The sequence below is a fragment of the Lissotriton vulgaris genome, chromosome 4_1, assembly GCF_964263255.1.
Source record: "Lissotriton vulgaris chromosome 4_1, aLisVul1.2, whole genome shotgun sequence".
Taxonomy (NCBI): Eukaryota; Metazoa; Chordata; class Amphibia; order Caudata; family Salamandridae; genus Lissotriton; species Lissotriton vulgaris.
Window position 1 is genome coordinate 1,854,072,947 of NC_141691.1, and position 22,992 is coordinate 1,854,095,938.

Here is a 22,992-nt window from a genome sequence, read left to right on the forward strand (position 1 = left end):
TGCTGAATGCATCATATGCGTGACAATGCATTTCAGTGCGGTGATGTGCAGCACCACACTGAAATGCATTAGTGTCACTCCTGATGAGTGATGCTTGGCAGGCCAGGCCTTATGCACTGCCAGGCTTGAACCAGATTGTGACACGGAGCCAAGTGGTCAGCCTGTGCTTTACGTGCCACTTGCAGAGGAAGAAGGCAGTGGAGAGAGACATTCTGGAGGAAATGGACAATGTGGCAAGGCTGCTATGCGTTCTAATTCAAGCAAGGCACATGGGCCCTCACACTCCTGCTTCATTTGTTTAACTCCTCCCATGCTGATGACGAGCTCAGCTCGTCATGAGCTACGGTGCTCGTGTGCTCATGACAAGCTGAGCTCGTCATGGCCGTTACAACGCTCACATGCAGGGATAATTCCCCTGCTGTGCTGAGCGTTCTAAGGAAATGGGTGTGGCCGTGATGAGTGTGGTGTCTTTTAAAGAATAAATGCGCAGGAACAAATCAGATCGTCATGAGCACACGAGCCCTGTGGCTCATGACAAGCTCAGCTCGTCATGAGCACCGGGGCGCTGTGCGCGCCCCCGCCCCCCAGCACAGCGGGGGAATAACCCCCGCAGTTAAAGAGTTAAAAAGCCATCACTGGGGTGAATTGGCCCTTACACAAATCTGGGCTCTGGTGCCCCGGAACCTACTGCACTATCTGTTGACAGCTACTCCCCTGCTTGCCGCTACTTTCCTGCTCCTTAAAGAGATATGGCTCATCCTAAAAAGCTATTCTCACTGCACCCTATATCTTGGTCGGACCCTTCTCGCAAGAGGGTCCACTCTCCGCACTGTAACACTTCATGGACACCGGGTAAGCGTGGGTGGCACCAGTGGTCAGAACTCTATTTGGTGCCAGCCTTCTTACAGAAGAAGCTATTTCATAGTCCTGTTTTTCATAACTCTGCATTTAACTCAGATCCTACATTCATTCTTAAGCTATGTTAAAATAAGGCAGGGTGAGCCCCAGCACTAGGCTTCTATAACTCTCTAATGAGATGAATGAATGAATGAATCTTATATAGCGCACTTCTGGGAGCTGTATTGCTTGGTTAGGAAGAGCGAGTGCATGAAGGATGAATGAAAACAGCATTCTGAGGCGATGAGTTTTGGGTCCAAAGAGTCATATCCTCCATCTGTGGGCTACCGTTTGTCTTCTTTAGAACTGGGGTGTGTTGGGAACTGACGTAGACAGACCTGGTGAGCACAGACATCACCACAGGTTTAGTGCTGTCGTTTGCTGCTGATGTCTTCCCACCAGACCTGTGTGCACTGTGGGCAACTCAGCTGTAGACAGGAAGCCAGTGCAGTAATTCCAGGGTTGGGCAGAGAGAACGCTGGGGCATCTTGCAGAGCCCTGTGACATTCTGGACCTCGTGCAGAGGGAAAGATAAATAGAGGTACAGCACCCTTTCCTGGTCAGACCAAGAGCTGATGTCATCCCTAGGCTGATGCATTGTGGGGGTGTTTACTTCTACCCTGATCCTGCCAGTGAAGCTCATTGATGAGTCAATGGCGTACGCCGCTCTGCTTACCTAGCTCGAGCGTCAGAGTTGGGGTGGAGGATAGATTTGTGGTGTGTTAGGTATTCAGAATTTGTGGTTTCGTTTCTGATCCGCTAGCAGTCATGAAATCCACTGCAAATCGTGTTTAAATGACACGCAGGAATGTCCCCAGGCCTGGTATCGTTTTATTTGCTGACAATACATAGGCAGGGTTACATGTCATCAGCATAAGAGCTGTAGAAGAGGTCATAGACACTTACAAAGCTCAGGGGGAGTTTAAAGGGCACGGCCAAAGGGGTGATCGTGGTGGATAATAAAGATCGCAGTTTCAGTATTCGAGCCTGCCGGGCGAGGAAGGCACCCAATGGGTGAGGAAGTGTCTGCCACATGTGAGAGTTGGCACAACAGATCCCACTGCCTGCAGTGTTCAAGTACACAGTAAGGTCTACAAGAACTGCAGGCGTGTGCCACCTTCCTTCTCTGATTTGCGGATGTTGAGCCAGATCTTAGGGGGAGGGGGCTGCTTTAGTGACTTGCTTTTAACCAAAGCTAGGGGGGAGGGGGTAACACATTGAGCAGGCAGTGGCTGTCAAGGTGATCATGGAGTTCAGATAAAAGAGCTTTATCAAGGATCTGCGGATGCATTTATTGTCAGCTAATTTATTTCATGTGCGTCAAATAAATGAATTTATAGAGCGCGCTCAACAAAATACTGCTAAATGCAGGCAACAGCAGAACAACAAAAAGTCAACCAAAAGTAAAAGCAGCTTCACAATAAATAAGAACAGAGGAACAGATGGATGGACGTATTCCATAAGAAGGCAACTAAATGAGGGGAAATAACAGAAGACTGACTAGAAGGAGGAAAAGTGGTCCAGTGTTTGGTAGTGATTAGAGAACAGGATCGTAATTGGGACCGAGTGCAGGATGTGTGAGGCCTGACTAGACGGAGCTGTAGGCAAAGAAAATAAAGGAGAGGTGGAGCAATAAGTACAGAATACAGAAATAGCACAACAGGTGTGCACAGAGGAACAAAAGGTGAAGATGTAATTAGAAAGGGGACGTAGAACAAGAACAGAACATTCATTTAACCGCATCGCTGCGGCGGCTTTTCCCGCTGTGCGCGGCAAATTCGAAATTACCGCGTTACGTGACGAGCTGGCCTTGTCATCCGCGCAGGACAGGTAAGCGCGATGACGAGCCCAGCTCGTCAATAGCCTCGAAGGGGTTAATTACTGGCAGACGTATGTAGCATGAAAAGATGCAGTGGGCGACAGTGCACTTTCCATGACGTCAGGTTAACTCTTATAAGTGGTATATAAACAATACAAATATAAAGATGGTAAGTTGACAACAGATCATATAATTTGAACACAGCGGAAAAAATGACTTATATAATGTATGGGGCTAATATCAGTAGCACTAGAGATGAGTTATAGAAATAGATTTCTCGAAGCATGAGCCGAGAGCGCTGGTAGGACCAAGTGGTGTTTGGGCACTAGGGATTTAAGTTTATAAGCACCACTTGAAGGGATGTTCCTGGTAACTAAAGGAACAGAGTTCCGACCCTCACAGCACTCGGAGTGAAAAACTGCGTTTGTGTTTTTGTTTCTAGATGAAGGAATTTCAAGAACAATACTGTAAGAGTTCGAAGTTGGTGCTGGCCACCAGAGATGGTCTCTTTCTGTGCAAACATATCTGGGGTTCTAGAGCGGAGTGCCTTGTTGGCTCTGCATGCCTCTTTACAGAGATACTCCCTGCCTCAATGGGGAGACATGTTGATGTGGTATGAATTGGAGGGATTTGATCACATTTCCTTCAGTCAGTTGCAGCTTCGCAGCAGCATCGCTTCAAGGGGGGCTAGACGCAACTTGGGAAGTCCAGTGAGAAGGTGATTTCAGTTCTGATTGAAGTGTGGAACTAGGGTAAGCAGGAAGACCAACTAGTAGAGAAGCACCATAGACGAGATGAGAAAAGACAAGGGTGGAGAGAATTATCTTGGTGGCGTGAAAGAAAGGAGAAAAATAGTCACATTATCTGGATATTGCAAAATTGATCATAACAGCTGCAAAAGACAGAGGCGATTTGATTGCAGAAATAGAGTGAGAGGATGGGGATGTGACCTGGGTTGTGGGCAGCAGGGAAAAAGTAGAGAGAAGGGAGAGAATTAGGACACGAGGAAGAAGAGGATTTTGGCTTCAGTAGGATTGATGTGACGAGAATGGGAGATCATCAAGACACGGCAAACTTACACAAATCTATAAAAAGTCTAGTAAATGAGAGTGAAAAAGTAAAAAGGGAATATAGATCTGAGGGTCGGTTGCAGTGAAGTGACAATGTCAGGAGAAGATAAAAGTTGTTAGAGGAGCATTGGTGGTGGAGAAAAGGAAGAAACCAAGACAAGCATAGAGGTAATTTTGGCTCATAACTGTGTTTTTGCTTTAACGAAACATTGTTTTTGTATACAACAGGCTTTTATTATCCCCAAATAACTTAAGTAAAAGGTTCTCCACTGTACCAGATACCTGTTGGACATGCTCATCCCCAAATGCTGATTTGTTCCATATGTTATTTTCATGTTCATTTGTGCAACATTTCTGGAAACGTGTATGGTTTCTAATCAATTCAATTTTTGGTACCAATGTTCTTTTTTCCTTTACTAATGTATTTTTAGGAAGTCTTTCACCTACTTGGAGCAACTCTACTTTCAATGTCAAAATTATTGATTGGTTAGTAGCGGTTGCTTTTCAGAAAATCACTAGAAATTGGAAGGACTTCACAAAAATGTTTTACAAGGCTTGGTGGTATGCTATTTGCCATAACCACGGGTTAGATACCACAGGTTAGATACTTCCTTTGTTTATCCTATACATATGGCTACGAAGCGAATCCAGTTATGGTTACCTGTTACATTGAACTTTGATGCAAGTGCTAAGCAATCCTCCTCCCTGCAGCCTTCTCAACAAGAAGTATTTAAACCTCCATGAACTCCACAGATGTTCCTCAGTTTTCTACTTGAACACTCATTATATTATTTTTATCACTGTATTGTCATTGTTTCCACTCATTAATCCATTTAATATATTTCTGTTGGAGTAAATATGTGATGTAATGACTTGTGATTAACTTTATATATTGTATATTGACACCCTTATTCTTTCAATAAAACTTTCTTGAACTTAAAAAAATTGTTTTCGCGTCAAAATGTGTCCTCGTGCTGCAATTGATGTTTTCAAGAGGGATTTTTCACCTTTGTTTGCTTTTACACTTAAATTAGTTTTCATACCAAAATATGTTTTTTATTCCCTAAATTTCCGGCGCAGGTGCCGTGGATTTTTGGGATTAAAAAACAGAGCACAGACTTAGAAGACTCACAGAAAGGCAGGGTGTACAGAGAAACTGCACAAATAGTCTGTGTGCATTTGTACATGCCTATGTTTGCATTCATTAGCATAATAATGCCAGACCTATTGGCTTTGCTAACACATTTATACACTTTGCTTAGGAAGTTACCACCACCTAAAATGTGGCAGAAAAAGACTGGACAAAAAGGGCAGTGAGAGCAGCTTTTGAGTGGTAGCTTTTCTGGTTGCAACACAAACCGAATAAAGCTTGATGAATCCAATCGAATCGAGTGGTGACGCTATCAGGCGCGCAACGCCCATTGGGCTGAAAGGGCTTCAGCCACCCCACCGGTCGTGTGTGGCAGCCCAGCTGAAGAAGCTTCCCGGGCACACACACAGCTGCACCCGAGTACTTCACTGGTCTTTCGAAGACCATTTACTTGCTAACGTTGCTTTTTTGTTTTTTCACCTCTTTTTAGAGCCTCTGCATCTCCACTCTGACTATCACTGGAAGAATTAGCCCCCCCAACCCCCTCCCGAACTTTTTTGGAGACCACCCCCTCACTCCAACCCCCCGAAATGTGGCTCTAGTTGTGCCTCAGAGAGCTATAGCAATTATTACTGGTTGTGTCTGGCATAGTCCTCAGTCCTGCATCTAAAGGACCATGACACTGTCTTTCTCTGTCTCATGTTTTTACACCATCTCCTTTGTGCGAATGTGCCAATGGTTGTTTTATTAATGCTTTCATACCTGGAGGTGCCTCTGAGAATCAGTTCTGTTCATTTAACATCTTAACATGATCAGCAGTCACATGCACCAAACACACAAGCTGGCTGCCAGTTTGTCTCTGGGCACTACACCTTGCAGGTATAGTTTGTCTGTAACAAGGGGGTTTTCAGTGCTGGCGCGTTGAGAGCTAGTTCACAATGTAAAGGAAAGTCAACCCTAGCTGAGTCGGGACCAGTCTGTCAATCAAGCTTATCTCCTTTCCGGGCTCTATCTGTCAGGAGGTCGTGTGCAGCCCATGTGCATAACTGTCAACTGGCACAGGGCCACGAGGGGTTTCAGCTGATAATACAAAGCATTCTGGGACGGGCCGGCCCGTGTGTGCAAAGGAAACGTGAAAGTTCAGCTGCGAACAGAGGATTGACTGAGAGACCCTCCTCAGACACGGAGTTGGTCGACAGCTGTGAATGTGAACACAACTTAGGTGGAAATGTCAATGTGCCTAACGGCCCCAGTGCAGATGCTGGTTTCATCATCTGACGCCTAATCCTGGCTTCTCCGCTGCAGCAAAACTGTGATCTTGGACACATCCATTCATCTTACTTCATTTCAGTACCCCTCCACTTAGCTGCAAATATTGGGCATCATAAGACGAAAAATTGAAAACGGGAGAGAACGAGAGACCGCGAGAGCATATATATATATATATATATATATATATATATATATATATATATATATATATATATATATATATATATATATATATATATATATTTACATATACACACGCACACATGGCAGGCACGGATTTGGAATAATTATGGCAACAGAGAAAACAAATAAACTTCGAGTTACACACGCCACTTCACTCACACACCGTTAGGACCTTACTCATCTCCCCATTAAAAAAAAGTGAATTCCTATACTGCTCCTGCCAAGTCCAGATCGTTGTCAGGTGTAACCCAGACTTTTACCCAGCTTGAAATAGCATTTCAGGGCTTTTGTGTTTTCTGTTACATCAATTAGAGTGGGACTCCAAATCCCAGCATGCCAGACACTGTTGGTTAACATTCCAGGACAGGCTGCGCGGAGTCGCACATGGCACGCGGCCACTTGACAGCTATTCAAGGAAAAGGTCACGTCGATAACAGAAGCCGGGTCGTTCGGCTACCTGTAATGTGTTATCCAGCCCTAAGAACGTCCGCTAATGGGTTTCAGCGCCTCGCAATGGGACACGAGGCGCTACATCGATACAGTTACATTGCAATGCCTTCACATTTCGTTTCACACGTGTACCCAAACGAGCAATGCAGCCCTACCTTCCAGCATGACCTCCTTGCCCGCCTTCTTGAGCGCCTGCACCGCCTCGTCGTGCGTGGCGTCCCGCAGGTCGGCCCCGTTGACGGCCAGGATGGCGTCCCCCACGTACAGCGCCTGGGTCTGGTCGGCCGCCAGCCCCTTGAAGATCTTGCTGATGAGGATGGGCATCTTGTTCTCCTTGCCCCCCTTGATGCTGATGCCCAGCCCGCCCAGCTCCTGCTTCAGCACCTTGATGCTCCGCTTCTTGTTGGCGATGGCCTCGGGCACTTGCTCGGGCAGGTCGGTGTGCGCCGTCCGGGTCCCCGGGGGGCTGTGGCCGAGGTCGCCGTCCGGGGCGTTCCGGTAGGAGCCGTTCGTGATCCCATTGAAGCTGGTGCTCTCCCCGCGGTCCTCGCAGCTCAGGGTCAGCGCCTCCTCGCTTAAGTTGGCCAAAACTTTGTGCCAGCGCTCCCGGATCTGCACCTCGAGCAGGCCGCTGCGCTGCACCCTGCCCGTGCCCCCCGCTGCTGCCGCCACCGCCATCTCTGCAGCATGCTCAGCACGCCATGCCAGGGCGCAGGACTTTACTCCGGCGGCGCGGAGAGAGGGAGTACTTTTCGAGCCAAGTAATCGCTTTCTCTGGGCTGATGCCTGCGGGGTGGAGCGAAGCCGCGAAACCTGAGAAGCGCCGAACAAACAGAGCCGGGCAAACAACGCGCTGGATCCCACCGCGGGGCGCGGGCACGGACGGCTCACCTGCGGCGAGGGCCCAGGGTCACACGCAGCGCCAGACGGAGGTACGGCCCCGCCGAGGAGTGTGCATTGTTTTGTGGCTAAACCGAAGTCTGAACACCTCGCCCGGACAGTGCTCGCACTTCGATACAGTGGAACTTAACTCTAAACCAGGGTAGCGGGCGCCCTCTATTGGCACAAGAGTAATCTTTATTGCACTTTCTCCTGTTTCCACATTCCGCTCTCGGTTGACAAGTGACCAGCCAGGTGACATTCTTCGCACAGTTAACAAGCGGTCACATGTCCAGTCATCTCAGACTTCCAGCCAGCACAATTTGCCACGCTGGGACGCGTCGCTCCAGCGTAGATTGGGGTTTACGAATGCCAGAATGCAAAGTGATGTTTCCAACATGCCAGGAGCGGCGCAGGTTAGACTGGCGTGGGCTGTTGGAAGTATGAAAGCCCAAACGCGCGACATCTTTCAGTTTTGTGGAAAGGGCGCTTTTCAAAGTGGAACAGACTCTCGAGTTTTTAGTACTCAGTGCTTTAAATGGACAGTTACTGTCAGGCACTGAGTGTCTGCGCTCGTTTCATTTGAAAGGGAGGGCTTTCAGCAGGGGTGCAATCAATTCTTTTAATGAAGGAGTTACGGCACTTCTCGGTAGCAATCTGTTTCCATTTAACGCACTGAGATCACCGTTCGTGGTTATTGTCCAATAGAGGTACAGAGATCATGGAGAAGTGGCTCAATGGTTAGAGCGGCAGACCCTGATGCAGAGGTCTAGCCGGGGACCAGGGTTCAATTCCCCGCCTCGGCGGGTCTTTAGGCTCAAAATTTCCACGGACCTGATAATTCTCGCCTTGGTGCCTATTCCAATCATAGAGTCCCACTCTGCAACTCTCGGCAATAGCTTGCTTAATCTCCACAACGGCCCCCACAACGCTAAGGATGCCTGGCCTTCACCCTGGGGGTGCCCAGGAGTGGACGCCTCACAGGGAAAGCCAGGACGGGTTCCACAGCGGTATTCGTACAAGCGCCTTGAGACCCTTGTGGGTGAGTAGTGCGCTATACAAGTATCAATTTACATATCAATTTACAATTTACATATGTATGATTTAAGGACACCCTCGACCGCTTCACTCATGAAAAATAGAATTTATCGCATGCTAGGTTTTTTTACATCACATTTTTTATCAACTTTACAGTAGCATGTTAGCACTTCAGATTCTGCTGAAATTGAGTACTAACAGCGCCTGCATATTTAAAGTGTGGGATTATTACCCCTAGCACAGTAGAAGCCCACGGCTGGTATTGCCGCATAAGCAGTGGTTTAAGTTGAATGGAGAAGTGTGGCTCAATGGTTAGAGGAGGCATACCCGGAAGCTGAGGTCAGACCCGGGACCAGGGTTCAATTCCCGACGTGCAGGGTCTGAGCCCAAATGTCCACGGACTCGATAATTCTCACTTCGGTGCCTACTCGAACCATGGGTTCACACTCTGCAACTCTGGGCAATAGCTTGCTTAATCTCCACTACGGCCGCGGCTCTGGGCAATAGCTTGCTTAATCTCCACTACGGCCCCCGCGGCGGGATGCCTGGCCTTCACCTTGGGGATGCCCAGTACGGGTTATCTCACAGGGAAAAGCCAGGACTGGTTCCCAATGCAAGCGCCAGGACACCCCGTTGGGGTAGCCGTGCGCTAAAAAACAAAAAAAACAGAGGGAAGGAGATTGCAGGGGTCTCTCAAAGGGGCGTGGACGATGTAATAGAGGGCGTGGCTTCAACACAAGCTAAATATCTGTGCTTAGCATAGTGTCACCCGACTGATAATTTGCTGCCTCTGACATTGCATCCTTATATATAACACAACAAGTAACTTTAAATCTACAAGCCGGGACTATTGGCTTTGCCACTTGTTGTTAGTTGCATAAGATAAATAAGCAACAACCAATGCTTAGTTGTATAGAATATTGAAAATGCATCAGCTTAAAATGAGACTGTGAAAGAACGAGTCTCTTTGAAGTTGCATCAAAGGCAGTGGTACGTATTATTGCTCTTTTATAAATGGTTTACCATACACTTTAGTGGTGCCCTTACAGTAATACTCGAACACAATTCATTTGATCAAATCCCCATATGAGCTAACAGTGTTCCTGCATTGTGATATTCTTTACACATTTAGCACCAAACAAGAAGAGATAGAGAGCCTACATGTTGGTTTTTAATCATCTTTCCATTTCTCTGCCTCTTTTTTCGCTCCTAGTGGATCCCACTAATTTTAAAATAATGAGTTTACCCACCCCACACACCCTTTAAAAATCGTGCTGGGCGTTAGAATTCCCTTTTGGACATAATTAACTTTCCCTTAAGTCCATAAACAAATGGCAGATAAAATACACCCCCATTACGTGGGAAGTTATGCCATTTGCGGGCTGCGTGTGATCTTTCACCACCCACATATGTGGCACAAAGTGATATATATGCCAAGAGCACAGCTGTGCTGTGCCTGGGGTGGAGTCTAAATCCAGTGCAGTAGTACCTATCAGAGACAATTGCATTTGCCATGTAGGGAGGTCTACTTTTTTGTAAATGTTACCCCCTAAAGCGAGCCTTGTTTAGTTCAGAGGGCTGGGTGCTTCTATATATAATATTAGTGCACACTACATATTGAGTTTAGTGTGCCCTCACAGATAAATAAAACCCAAAAGTTGTGTAGGCCGTTCTGGACTTTTCCATGAACAGAATGAGTTGTGCTCAAACTATTTATTCTATATCTCCTGCTGGGGAAAATGCTAGAAAAATAATTCAAAGTTATTTTCCACATACTTTTCAAAATCTGATTAAATCGTTGAATCATATTTTTGATAACAATAATAGGAAGATAACTTTATAAATATGTACTTTAGGCTGCCGTAGCCGATCAGCACTAACTATCACTCATCAAAGCCTCCAGAGTTTGAATACACATCCTTGGCTGGGAGTGTTTAAAGAATGACTCAATCATAAACTTTTATTCGATTATCAAAAATTTACATAATCATAAAAAGTACAGTTTAAAAAGAACCATCATTTTTGTACTGGGGTTTACATTTTAAAATTTACATTTTATAAAACAATTTTCGATCGGATTCTTGTTACTATTTTTAAAAAAGTCACTATCATTTTGGCTTCATGCGGGTTTGCCGGTGACTGTAGATAGGCAAGCGCTGGGTATGTGTTTCTAAGGCCACTTAGTCGCAGAAGGGGAAGGATCCATTTTTTCCTGGCCACACTGTAGTATTTGCAGAATAGTGTGACATGGACCGTTGACTGCTTAGAGACCCCATCGCAAGGACAACAGTTCATGATCCGTGACCAGTTATTCTGTTCTGGAAATGAGACCAGGCGAAAGAAGAGATCAAACCGGAGTCTAGTCAATAAGAACTTTTCGTGATTCGAAAGAAAGAACGTGAGGTAAGGCTGTATCAGCTTCACTGATTGCAATTTGGAGATTTTTTCGTTTTGTGTTTTCGCTATCTCTGCTTGATTCCGAAGTTCTCTCAGGTGGCCTAGACACAGTTCTTTCAGCTGTTTCTTGGATATATCTTCAATCGAAGATGGATCAGAAAAGTATTGCTCACGGTTAAGATCTTGGAAAAATTTAAAAACGTAATTGAGCCAGGGAATTTTTCTCCAGTGAGTTAGGCTAAGACAGTCTGTGATGAGGGCGCGTGATACGTGGCTTTCTGGGTTGCACCATATGCGATGCCATAAGATGAGAGGTTGACAGCGTATGGTGTCTGTGACGAATTCCATCCCTAGCTCTCGATGAGATGCTAATATCGGAGAGCTTTGGGGGAGAGCCAGTACGTATTTAATGAAGGCGTTCTCCGTAGCCTGTAGTTGCTTGATGCACCCATAACCCCAGATGCCTGCTCCGTAACTCGCCACGCTGTGGCATTTTGCGTAGTATAAAGTTATGAGTTCTGACGGAGCAGGTTTGCCTAGTTTTCTGGAGAAAGCACAGAGTGCAGATGTTGCTCGACGAAAGTTCAGGTTTCTGGCTTCTATGGCTTTTCGCCAGGTCATTGAATCGTCAACAAGTATGCCCAAATATGGGTATACTGACGTTTTTTCCAGCTTAATGTTGTTTATGTATATGGGTTTTGTGTTCCCTGGTTTGGATCCTATGGACATTGTAAATGTTTTCCTTGTATTTACTTTTAGGCCCAATGAGTCCATAAACGTCACATATTTGGCCAGCTGTCGTTGTAGTTGGTTGGCTGTTCGGGCCAGGATGACCGAGTCGTCGGCGTAGAGTAGGATGGGTATAGGGCGGCGAGCTATTTGCGGGAGGTCCTGGCTCCCTGCCAACATTGCTTCTTCAATCCCGTTAGTGTATAGGTTGAATAGGAAGGGAGCCAATACACACCCCTGCCTAACTCCTCGCGTGATTTTGAGTTGTGCTCAAACTATTTATTCTATATCTCCTGCTGGGGAAAATGCTAGAAAAATAATTCAAAGTTATTTTCCACATACTTTTCAAAATCTGATTAAATCGTTGAATCATATTTTTGATAACAATAATAGGAAGATAACTTTATAAATATGTACTTTAGGCTGCCGTAGCCGATCAGCACTAACTATCACTCATCAAAGCCTCCAGAGTTTGAATACACATCCTTGGCTGGGAGTGTTTAAAGAATGACTCAGAAAACTATAGTCTACTACTCAACCCAGGAAAAACAGGGCGATGTTAATTACTGGCAACTAAGCAGTGATTAGCCTTCTTTTAGGCGTGCAGGACAGCTAGCAAAACAAATGGCTGCTTTAACACTTCTTTCTTTCAGTTGGATGTGCCAAAGAGGGCTTCTGCTATTCATCCTCTGGATCCTCTTAGCCAGCCTGGCTCACATCACAGTTGCGAAAATAACCCATTTTCATGCGGTCAAGTGGGAGGAGAGCTGATAAAAAATAAAGGAATGGCTTAGGATATGAAGGGAGACCTGTCTGGTAGCATTGAAGCAGGTGCTACTGAGTAATTTTACAGTAGGGTGAATAGAAAATGCTGCCAAAGGAGCTGGGCATAGGGAAAGAAAGCAGCTAGGATCAGGTAGGGAAAAATCTCCAATCGCTGGCGGGTATACATGATAATTTTAGTGAGAATAACAAGGACCCCCTGATTGCCCAATTATAACAATTCCTAGGTGAGGGACTGACAACATATGAAATAACAACCTAGGCAATTCACTTTATGCTTGTCAGATCTAATGATAGAGAGGCAGATAAAACTAATGACATATAAAAATATTGCATTTTATTAGTTCAATCAACAGATTATACACAATTACACATCATTTAAAAAGATGTATAACTCAGGGACGAAGAGCTAATACATCAAACATTGGTAATCATAAATTACTACAACCAAATATATTTGTTAAAAAAGGAGAACTTTTTTTCAAATAAAAAACAACACAGTGGCACAAAATTTATTGTCGACACGCGTTTCGGCGACCAGCGCCTTCTTCAGGAGTAGCCACTTATTACCTATAAAATACAAAAGAATATATATAGTAGATACTTTTAAACTCATTACAAAGGAAAGCGCAATAAATTAAAATGCATGAATAATTAAGGAAAGACCTTTCCATTGAACTTTTAACATTTCAGCAAAAACAGTGATTTAAAGCCTCTCATTTCTGACAAGCAAAAGAAGAAGAAGACTAACCAAATATGTCTAGTCTTATACATCTAATCATTTCATTGCTCAGAGTCTCAAAATCAGATCACAAAATTGAGATAAAAAATTGGGATAAAAACGGCATATAGACATGTCTTGATATGTCTATATCTGAGTGTGTTAATTCCAAAAATAGAGGCCGTGTTGGCAGGATCATGTAATAAGTGTTCCAATTTTAAAATTAAAAACATCTTGCATTGAAATATCTCTTTTAATTTTCGAGTATATGTAGCTTATAAACGATTTTAATGTTCGAAATTATATACATTGTTATTTACTCAGGGAAGTACTTACTGGGTCACTGAGTGTGAACAATCGCAAAATACCTTGATTGCCACTTCCCATATGATCAAGAGAAGAATTTCTGTAAAGATAAATTCATTGTATGTGATTATATATTTTGTTATAAAAATACTATATGGGTATACAGGATAAAACAGGCATCTAACAGCTGAATAATTAGTATATTCCTGAACCTGGAAAGACTACACATGGAGAGGAAGGCCCTACAGGAAGAGAGAAGGTTCCTAACATCTACTGGAAGAAGAGGACCCAAGGACCCCTGACTTTCTGATGGCAACCATGGTCTAGAACTGTTCTGCAAATGTCAAGCGATTGACCTCTTGTTTGCCTGCTTAAGGGACCTAAAAAGCAGAATGATTCCTGACTCCAAGAAGGCTCATACCTCGCACATAGAACTGTACCATGTAGGAGACCTGTCTGGAGGGAGACCTAGCACCCAAAAGCCACCCTTGAGGAGCCCTAAGCAACTTTCCTAGCAGTTGGAGAAAAGTGTGATTTACTAATTTTTCCTCCTCCGGAGAACAGGGATGAGATTCTGAGACTTGCCCAGGGAGGTCATACCAAAGTTCAGCAAGAAAACCAGGTTCTTTGGAGATTTGTGCTGCACGAACCTTTAGCTTTGGACCTTGCCCCGCTGAAGCATTTTTACTTTCTTTTAAGGTTTGGATGGGGTAGCAAAGGTCCAGGGAATTCAAGGCTTTGAACAACACTTGAATAAGTAGTATTGATGGGTGGGTGGAGACACACTCGAAGCTCTGGACCTCTTGGGCTTCAAATAAGGAGACAGTTTTGAAAAGTGGTAAGTGTGTTCTCCACATAAAATTACATCAGTTTTCCAAGATTAATATCCATTCTTTCCAGATCGTGATATGGAGGACAGAGACATTTTTGTTTGTAGTGAAGTTTCTTTATTTTTATTCATAGAACAAGGACAGCCGACACGTGTTTCGCCCCCTCTTGGCGATTTGCGCCGGGGCTTTCTCAAGGCTGTTGAAAGGGATAAGAAAGAATGTTTAAGTTGTGTGGTCTGAGAGCAGTTGACCCCAAGAAAAACAGAGGAAACACCTAGTGTGAGGAAATGGTTAAGGTAATTTAATGATACCATGGCAAGAAAAAGCGTATCTTCGTGCTCAAAGAGAGGTGGTGATTCTTAAGTCAAATGCAGTGATTTGGAGATTTCCCGAGCCGCGCAGAACAGAGTTCAGAAAGAAACGATATAAGTGTTTTTAGAATTATTTTAGAAAGACGGCAAGATCTGGTAAGCGTAGAGGAAAGTGTCACGATATTTAGTTTATCAATCAAGAAAAGGGTCCCAAAGTGCCAAAACAGAAAAAGGTAAGTGGGTAGAAAAAGGTGCAGTGTGGTAAGTCGAATACAATCAAATTACCCAGGTTGGTTAAATCACGTAGACAGTTGTCGTTTCCTAATATTTACAGTGTCCCAAATACGAAAATATAATTCTTCAAAGGAGAGAGGATATAAGTTGGGGAGCTGGAATATCGCTGGGTGGAATAACAAGACGGATTGTTTAGGGTGGTCAGAATTTTTAACCCAATTTGACATCATGTGCCTTCAGGAAACCTGGGCGACTGAAGATGTTTATCTTGATGGGTATGTTGCCTATAATTGTCAAGCCCAGCCATCCAACAAGGGGAGAGCCAGTGGGGGGTTGGTGATACTGCTTTCTGTGAGGTTGCCGGTACAAGCGAAAACCCATCTGATTGTTGGTCGGCACTCGCAGTTGTTATGGCTGCAACATAGGAATGGGATGAACGTCTTATTAATAAACCACTACAATAACGTCTTTAACCACTCCAATACTGTTATGGTTGAAGAACTGGAGGCGGAGGTTGATAGGTTGTGTGACCGCAGTGGAGTGTCTTTTGAATTTTTGTGGGGAGGTGACTTCAACATTAACAAGTGCCCCCTTGTTGGCATGAGGGTGTGCGGGTATGGAGGGGAAGATGGCGATGATCAGGACCACTTCTCACACTCGGCCTATGGAGATTCTTTAAACACACTCATGCTTAAACTGGATTTATGTATTATGTCAACTGGTGTAGACAGTGAGGGTAACCCGATACCTACCTTTATAGGCAGGAACCACGCGACAGTTATTGATTACCTCATTGTCTCCTCCAGTATTCTGGCTTTGTGTACCACTCCTGTAATTGTAGACTTATCCCTCAGTGATCATGATTGCCTAACCATGTATCTCTCTTTGTGGGGGGTTAAGCCTAAGGTGTCACATGGTATAGTGACAGACGTAGTCCCACACAGACCAAATGGCCCGAGAATTAAATGGGGCAGGCATAATGAGGAACGCCTATTAAACACCATAGTGTCTGCCTGTTTAGCTGAGGTAGAATGTTGTCTTGAACCCGACCAAGGAAGTGCCAATATATTAGCCAGTTTTGACACCATCAATAAAAACATTGCTAAAATTCTAACCGGTACAAAACCTAGAGGCACTAGGACCACCAGTGGATGGTTCAATAAGGAATGCACCAAATCCCTACGTAAATTGAAAGCAGCTCTTAACTACAAACCGAGGGATAGGGAAGCCGTAAGGGCCCTGAGGAGGGAATATACAACTCATCTGAAGGCGAGAAAACAGGAATTGAGGGAAGAAGCATGGAACAATCTGACTTTGGCCGTTGACCTTAAGGATATCAAGTTATTTTGGTCAACGGTCAATAGCCCTTTCCTACAAAAGGATGAAGCCCCGGTATTGTCCGCTCAGGTGAGCGAAGAACAGTGGGTTGCCCATTTTTCTAGCATTTTTAACCCTGATGGTTTAGAGGCGGGGGCTGATAAGGAGGCTGTGGTCACCCCCCTACCCCTTAACATTACAGTGACCGAGGTGGATACTGCTATCCAGTGTAGCAAGGGGGGGAAGGCACCTGGTCCCGATGGGGTACCCGTCGATCTTTATAAAGCAGAGGTAGCCCTTTGGAGCCCACTGTTAACCAAGGTTTTTAATGCAGCAGCAATGACTATGGCTCCACAGGTCTGGGGGGAGTCTATTATTATCCCTATTTACAAAAAAGGTGCGAGAGAAGAGGCAAAAAACTATCACCCGATCTCACTACTTACCGCCTCCCTAAAAATTATGAGCAGGGTTCTATTGAGTCGCCTGGAGGACTGGGCTGAAGAAAAAGGTGTCCTTGCGGACTCCCAGTTCGGATTCCGTAAGGGGTTAGGCACGATAGAACAGTGTATAAATTTGGACCTTATCATAGGCAAATATACTCGTGCCAAGCAAGGCTCACTGTTTCTTTGCTTTGCCGACCTTTCCAGTGCCTTTGACATGGTAAACCATGGTCTGTTGTGGTCAATTTTACTGGATATGGGAGCCCCACGGGAAATCATTTACTTCCTGGCCGAATTGTATAGGAACCTATCGGCAGAGATGCGCTATGGGCAATTAGGTGAGTGTTCCAAGAATATCCCGGTTGGCTGCGGTATTAGGCAGGGATGTGTCCTTGCCCCCCTCCTTTTCTCCCTTTTTATTAACGCTATTGAGTCTGAACTACGTGCAGTCAATGCCGACGCACCAACCGCAGATGGTATGCCCATTCCAATACTGCTTTACGCGGATGACGCGGTCCTTCTTTCGAGAACCCCCCTTGGGCTGCAGAAACTCAAGGACAAATTTGTGGATTTTATCAAAGGGAGAAAATTAAAAATTAATAATTCAAAAACTTTTATTTTGGCCTGCGGCAAGAAAGTTAAAAATCTAAGACCTTTTACAGTTATGGATCATACAATACAAGTGGTTGATAAATTTTGCTACTTAGGTATCACTTTTAATAGCGGAGGGATGTGGGCCTCTGAAATGATTAATGTAAGAGCTAAAATGGGCAAGTGTTCTTTTGGTATATTCAAGTTTGCATCAAAGTTAGGCTCCAGGCGGATACCCGATATGTTGTACCTATATCGCCATAAATGTGTTGCCCTGGCCCTTTATGGTTCAGGTGTTTGGGGCCATTGTAATCATAATGTGCTCCAGGTGGAGGAAAATAAATTTCTTAAAAAGCTTTTGTGTCTACCATCCTCTGCATCAACAAATCTGATCCATCGGGAGGTTGGTCTGGATAATCTTTCCGACCTAATCAGTCTAAGACCTCTTCTAGTGTGGAGATCTATCTGGATCAAGGAGCAGACGGGGTTCACAAAAAAGATCATTTTAGACTGTCTCCACTTGGACAAATCTTCCCGTATCCCCTGGCTCAATTATATCATTCATGTATTTAAAGATGTTTTTAACTTAAGTGTGCGTGAAAACCCACCCTGTGTTATAGACATCCCCAAGAAAGAGCTTAAATATGTATTCTTAAGGGCCAGTGCTGTGAAGCGTAAGGCTGCTACTTCCCAGTATTCTACACATGTTTTTTATGATAGATATAATATGGTAGATTCGGGATTCGCAGGATACCTTAAATTGGTTACCGTTCGTTCTCATCAATATGTATTGACAAGATTGCGGATGGGGACCGTTCATTTGCTTGTTGCGTATCCATATATTAAGACTCACACTATTGCCCCCTGTCCATGTGATGGGATCACAAAGCAAAGCTCGGAGCACTTTTTATTGTTATGCCCCTTTTATCTTCATCTGCGTAAAACCTATTTGAAACCACTTTTAAAAAAATATAATGTATCCACTATTGAATCTGCCACGAGGCTTTTATTTGGTCTTGATTCGCATGATATCTGCTTTTTTACTGCTGTATATATTTTAAAATCGGTACACCTGAGAAATAATATGTCCTTTGACCCATGAATATGTCCTAAATAAGCTGTATTTTTGTGTATTTTATGCTGTATGTATGTACTTTTATGATTATTATCAATTAATGATCGAATAAAGTTTTTGAATTTGAATTCTTCAAAGGTAAAATATTTTCTGTCAATTCAAACAGAACATTTCATAAGTACGATTGTATTGACATCCGGTCTTTTGTATAACATGTTTGAATAAAACATTGTGAGAGGTACAGGCAAACTTGCACTATATAAAAGCATCTATCTATATAAAAAAAAATTCAAACGTGAATATCCGGATTCGTGATATCTTTACATGAGGTTTATCTAACCCATTGGCGGTAGTGCCTGTTATTCAGTTCGTTTAAACATGGCTATTGTGCCTGCATCACGAGGACTGCCATCCAAAGGATCATATATTGGCAATTGGTTCGAAATGGTGATGGTCCTAGTGACTTACATTGGGTTATAGCGTGCAAGTAGCAAAGTCATGGGTTGCCTCTATTAAGAGGAGTTTGCTTAATTTCTATATTCAGGAGACACATAATTAAAACATTTTTTTAGCCGATCTATACATCTTCATTACACATTTTTTTACACATTTTGTAGCATTATTTTAAAACGGAAAGGCATTCCTGTATTCTGTTGATTTATCAAAACGGGCATTATTTGCATAGCGGTACAGTTATTACTAAGTTCACTAAGTTGCTGTTATTGTGGCGTGGACAGATAGGCATGTGGAAAGTGCTAAGCCACATTTCTGTACAAACATAAGGGTTGCTTATAAAAGGCAGTGTCGCCCTGATAGATACATCTGTTTGTACAGATAATTTATAGCTGAAGGGTAAAAGTGCCGTTCGTCGTGTTTAGGATTATACGAGAAATGAGCAAAGGACGTGGACAATTTATTGGGCTGGTGACACGCGGAAAACGGGACGGCGTGCAGCAGTAATTAAACCAAATGTGCACATCAAAAGAGAATGGCGTGTTGTTGATGTATACAGTAATTTCGCACGCTTCCGTCCACGAGGGAGGAGGAAGGTATACATCCGTAATTTACAGAAAACGCATAGAGCAATTTAAACGGCATGCACAAGAGACTTACTTGTTAGGCTAATGCCCCTGATCCTAAAGTCCTTCCGACATGGTGGTTCTTGGGTTGAATCCCCGCGCTTCTCACAGTTGCGGGAACCCGGTAATTAAAGAGAACAACCCGGAAGTGGTAACCTCAAGAGCGGGTTGGCCTTTGGTTAATCTACATTTTGGAGTGTTTATTTATTTATTGTGGTTAAAGGGGCAAAATAAACGTGCGAGAAATCCTCCTTGCTAATTTTAGGTGTTTAACAGGAAAAACGTTTAAGCGAAAAGAAAAAAAGGGGAACAAATCCCGCAGTTAAAAACCCCTTTTTTTCTTTTCGCTTAAACGTTTTTCCTGTTAAACACCTAAAATTAGCACAGAGGATTTCTCGCACGTTTATTTTGCCCCTTCAACCAAAATAAATAAATAAACACTCCAAAATGTAGATTAACCAAAGGCCAACCCGCTCTTGAGGTTACCACTTCCGGGTCGTTCTCTTTAATTACCGGGTTCCCGCGACTGTGAGAAGCGCGGGGATTCAACCCAAGAACCACCATGTCGGAAGGACGTTAGGATCAGGGGCATTAGCCTAACAAGTAAGTCTCTTGTGCATGCCGTTTAAATTGCTCTATGCGTTTTCTGTAAATTACGGATGTATACCATCCCCCTCCCTCGTGGATGGAAGCGTCCGAAATTACTGTATACATCAACAACACGCCATTTTCTTTTGATGTGCACATTTGGTTTAATTACTGCTGCATGCCGTCCCGTTTTCCGCGTGTCACCAGCCCAATAAATTGTCCACGTCCTTTGCTCATTTCTCGTATAATCCTAAACACGAGGAACGGCACTTTTACCCTTCAGCTATAAATTATCTGTACAAACAGATGTATCTATCAGGGCGACACTGCCTTTTATAAGCAACCCTTATGTTTGTACAGAAATGTGGCTTAGCACTTTCCACATGCCTATCTGTCCACGCCACAATAACAGCAACTTAGTGAACTTAGTAATAACTGTACCGCTATGCAAATAATGCCCGTTTTGATAAATCAACAGAATACAGGAATGCCTTTCCGTTTTAAAATAATGCTACAAAATGTGTAAAAAAATGTGTAATGAAGATGTATAGATCGGCTAAATTTTTTTTTTAATTATGTGTCTCCTGAATATAAAAATTAGGCAAACTCCTCTTAATAGAGGCAACCCATGACTTTGCTACTTGCACGCTATAACCCAATGTAAGTCACTAGGACCATCACCATTTCGAACCAATTGCCAATATATGATCCTTTGGATGGCAGTCCTCGTGATGCAGGCACAATAGCCATGTTTAAACTAACTGAATAACAGGCACTACCGCCAATGGGTTAGATAAAAGTCTTGTAAAGATATCACGAATCCGGATTTCACGTTTGAATTTTTTTTTATATAGATAGATGCTTTTATATAGTGCAAGTTTGCCTGTACCTCTCACAATGTTTTATTCAAACATGTTATACAAAAGACCGGATGTCAATACAATCGTACTTAAGAAATGTTCTGTTTGAATTGACAGAAAATATTTTACCTTTGAAGAATTATATTTTCGTATTTGGGACACTGTAAATATTTGGAAACGACAACTGTCTACGTGATTTAACCAACCTAGGTAATTTGATTGTATTCGACTTACCACACTGCACCTTTTTCTACCCACTTACCTTTTTCTGTTTTGGCACTTTGGGACCCTTTTCTTGATTGATAAACTAAATATCGTGACACTTTCCTCTATGCTTACCAGATCTTGCAGTCTTTCTAAAATAATTCTAAAAACACTTATATCGTTTCTTTCTGAACTCTGTTCTGCGCGGCTCGGGAAATCTCCAAATCACTGCATTTGACTTAAGAATCACCACCTCTCTTTGAGCACGAAGATAAGCTTTTTCTTGCCATAGTATCATTAAATTACCTTAACCATTTCCTCACACTAGGTGTTTCCTCTGTTTTTCTTGGGGTCAACTGCTCTCAGACCACACAACTTAAACATTCTTTCTTATCCCTTTCAACAGCCTTGAGAAAGCCCCGGCGCAAATCGCCAAGAGGGGGCGAAACACGTGTCGGCTGTCCTTGTTCTATGAATAAAAATAAAGAAACTTCACTACAAACAAAAATGTCTCTGTCCTCCATATCACGATCTGGAAAGTAATCTTGGAAAACTGATGTAATTTTATGTGGAGAACACACTTACCACTTTTCAAAACTTTCTTTTAAGGTACTAAGGACGTGATTTATATCTTGGTGAACGGGTTACTCCGTCACAGTGGTAACAGATATCCGGTCTGTTGCAATATCAATCCCATTATACCCTATGGGATTTATTTTTTGGCTGACGGGATATTTGTCACTGTTGTGATGGAGTAACCTGTCTGCCGATATCTGAATCAGGCTCTTAGTCTGAAGGAAAAATCTATGACAGGAATGACCCACTTGGTGCAGCTGACTCATACTACATCACAGTTGCCCTGAATGAGTGCCTAAGACAGCCTTTTTTCACTTGTGCTTTACTTGTTATCTATTTTTCTCCTTTGGTTTGAGAATGTCATTGTGTTCTTTACTTTGAAGTTGTTACTACTTAAACGTATCGCACATTTCTCCAGGGTTTGCCTGCTTATGCCATAGCTGCCAGGTTGAGCAGAGGTTGCTTCAGAACTGTGTTTCAACCTAACCAGATTGTGTTTATTTGTAGGGTTTGCCACCTCCCAATTTCTGCCATGTCCAAAAGACCCGTCATTAATATGTTCTTCATCTGCAATATGGAGTGTGCATTACCTCATTTACAATGGTATGGTGCCACATAAAATGAAGAGAAAGCCTTTTCCCATGCACCTGCAATTTTAAATTAATCAGCAGACAGGCAAAAAGGGCCTTGGGGTAACTGTCTGTCACCTAAGAGGTGAAGCGCAGTAGTTTTGTCCTAAGCACCCACTTGACAGGGGCCATATAGGTCCAAGTGCTCCCCATGGGACTTCACATACACCTCCAAGGGCAGGGTTGGGAGCAGTGATTTGAACTACTGCTTTATTCGCAACATTCCTTTATTCTTTCAACACTTCAGCTTTGAAGTACATAATTCACATAGTGAAGATCCTCTTCACAGTATGGTTCATACATTGCTACGAGCCATTCTCGGTACAGGTCATAACATCTATTTTCCGTAATTAACAGCACAGTCACCATACAGTAATGAACCTTAGCAAAAAAAACAACAAATAATGCTGAGTTCCATATGCATCCATATAACTCGGAATCTAATTGGTATAAATCAGGAGTCGGTGATAAACAATTAAAATGAAATAAAATGAAAAGTACATTAGGAGATATGACAGAACCACAAAAATGAAAAGTAGGGAGAAGACCTTACAAAGGAGTCACAAAATTATTAGGAAGTAAAAAAAAGGGAAGGGATATGGAAGAAAGGGAGAAGGGATCTCT

The 22,992-nt window shown here is 43.5% G+C and overlaps 1 protein-coding gene across 1 annotated transcript in view; it reads right to left on the minus strand.

The window, feature by feature from the left end:
- Positions 1-7,792, minus strand: part of SNTB1 (syntrophin beta 1) — a 570,439-nt gene extending 562,647 nt beyond the window's left edge. The window contains exon 1 of the mRNA XM_086966166.1: positions 6,937-7,792. Coding sequence (XP_086822292.1) covers positions 6,937-7,459 — 523 coding nt within the window. The 5' untranslated portion in view covers positions 7,460-7,792. The remainder of the gene's footprint in view (positions 1-6,936) is intronic.
- Between the last annotated feature and the right edge of the window lie 15,200 nt (positions 7,793-22,992).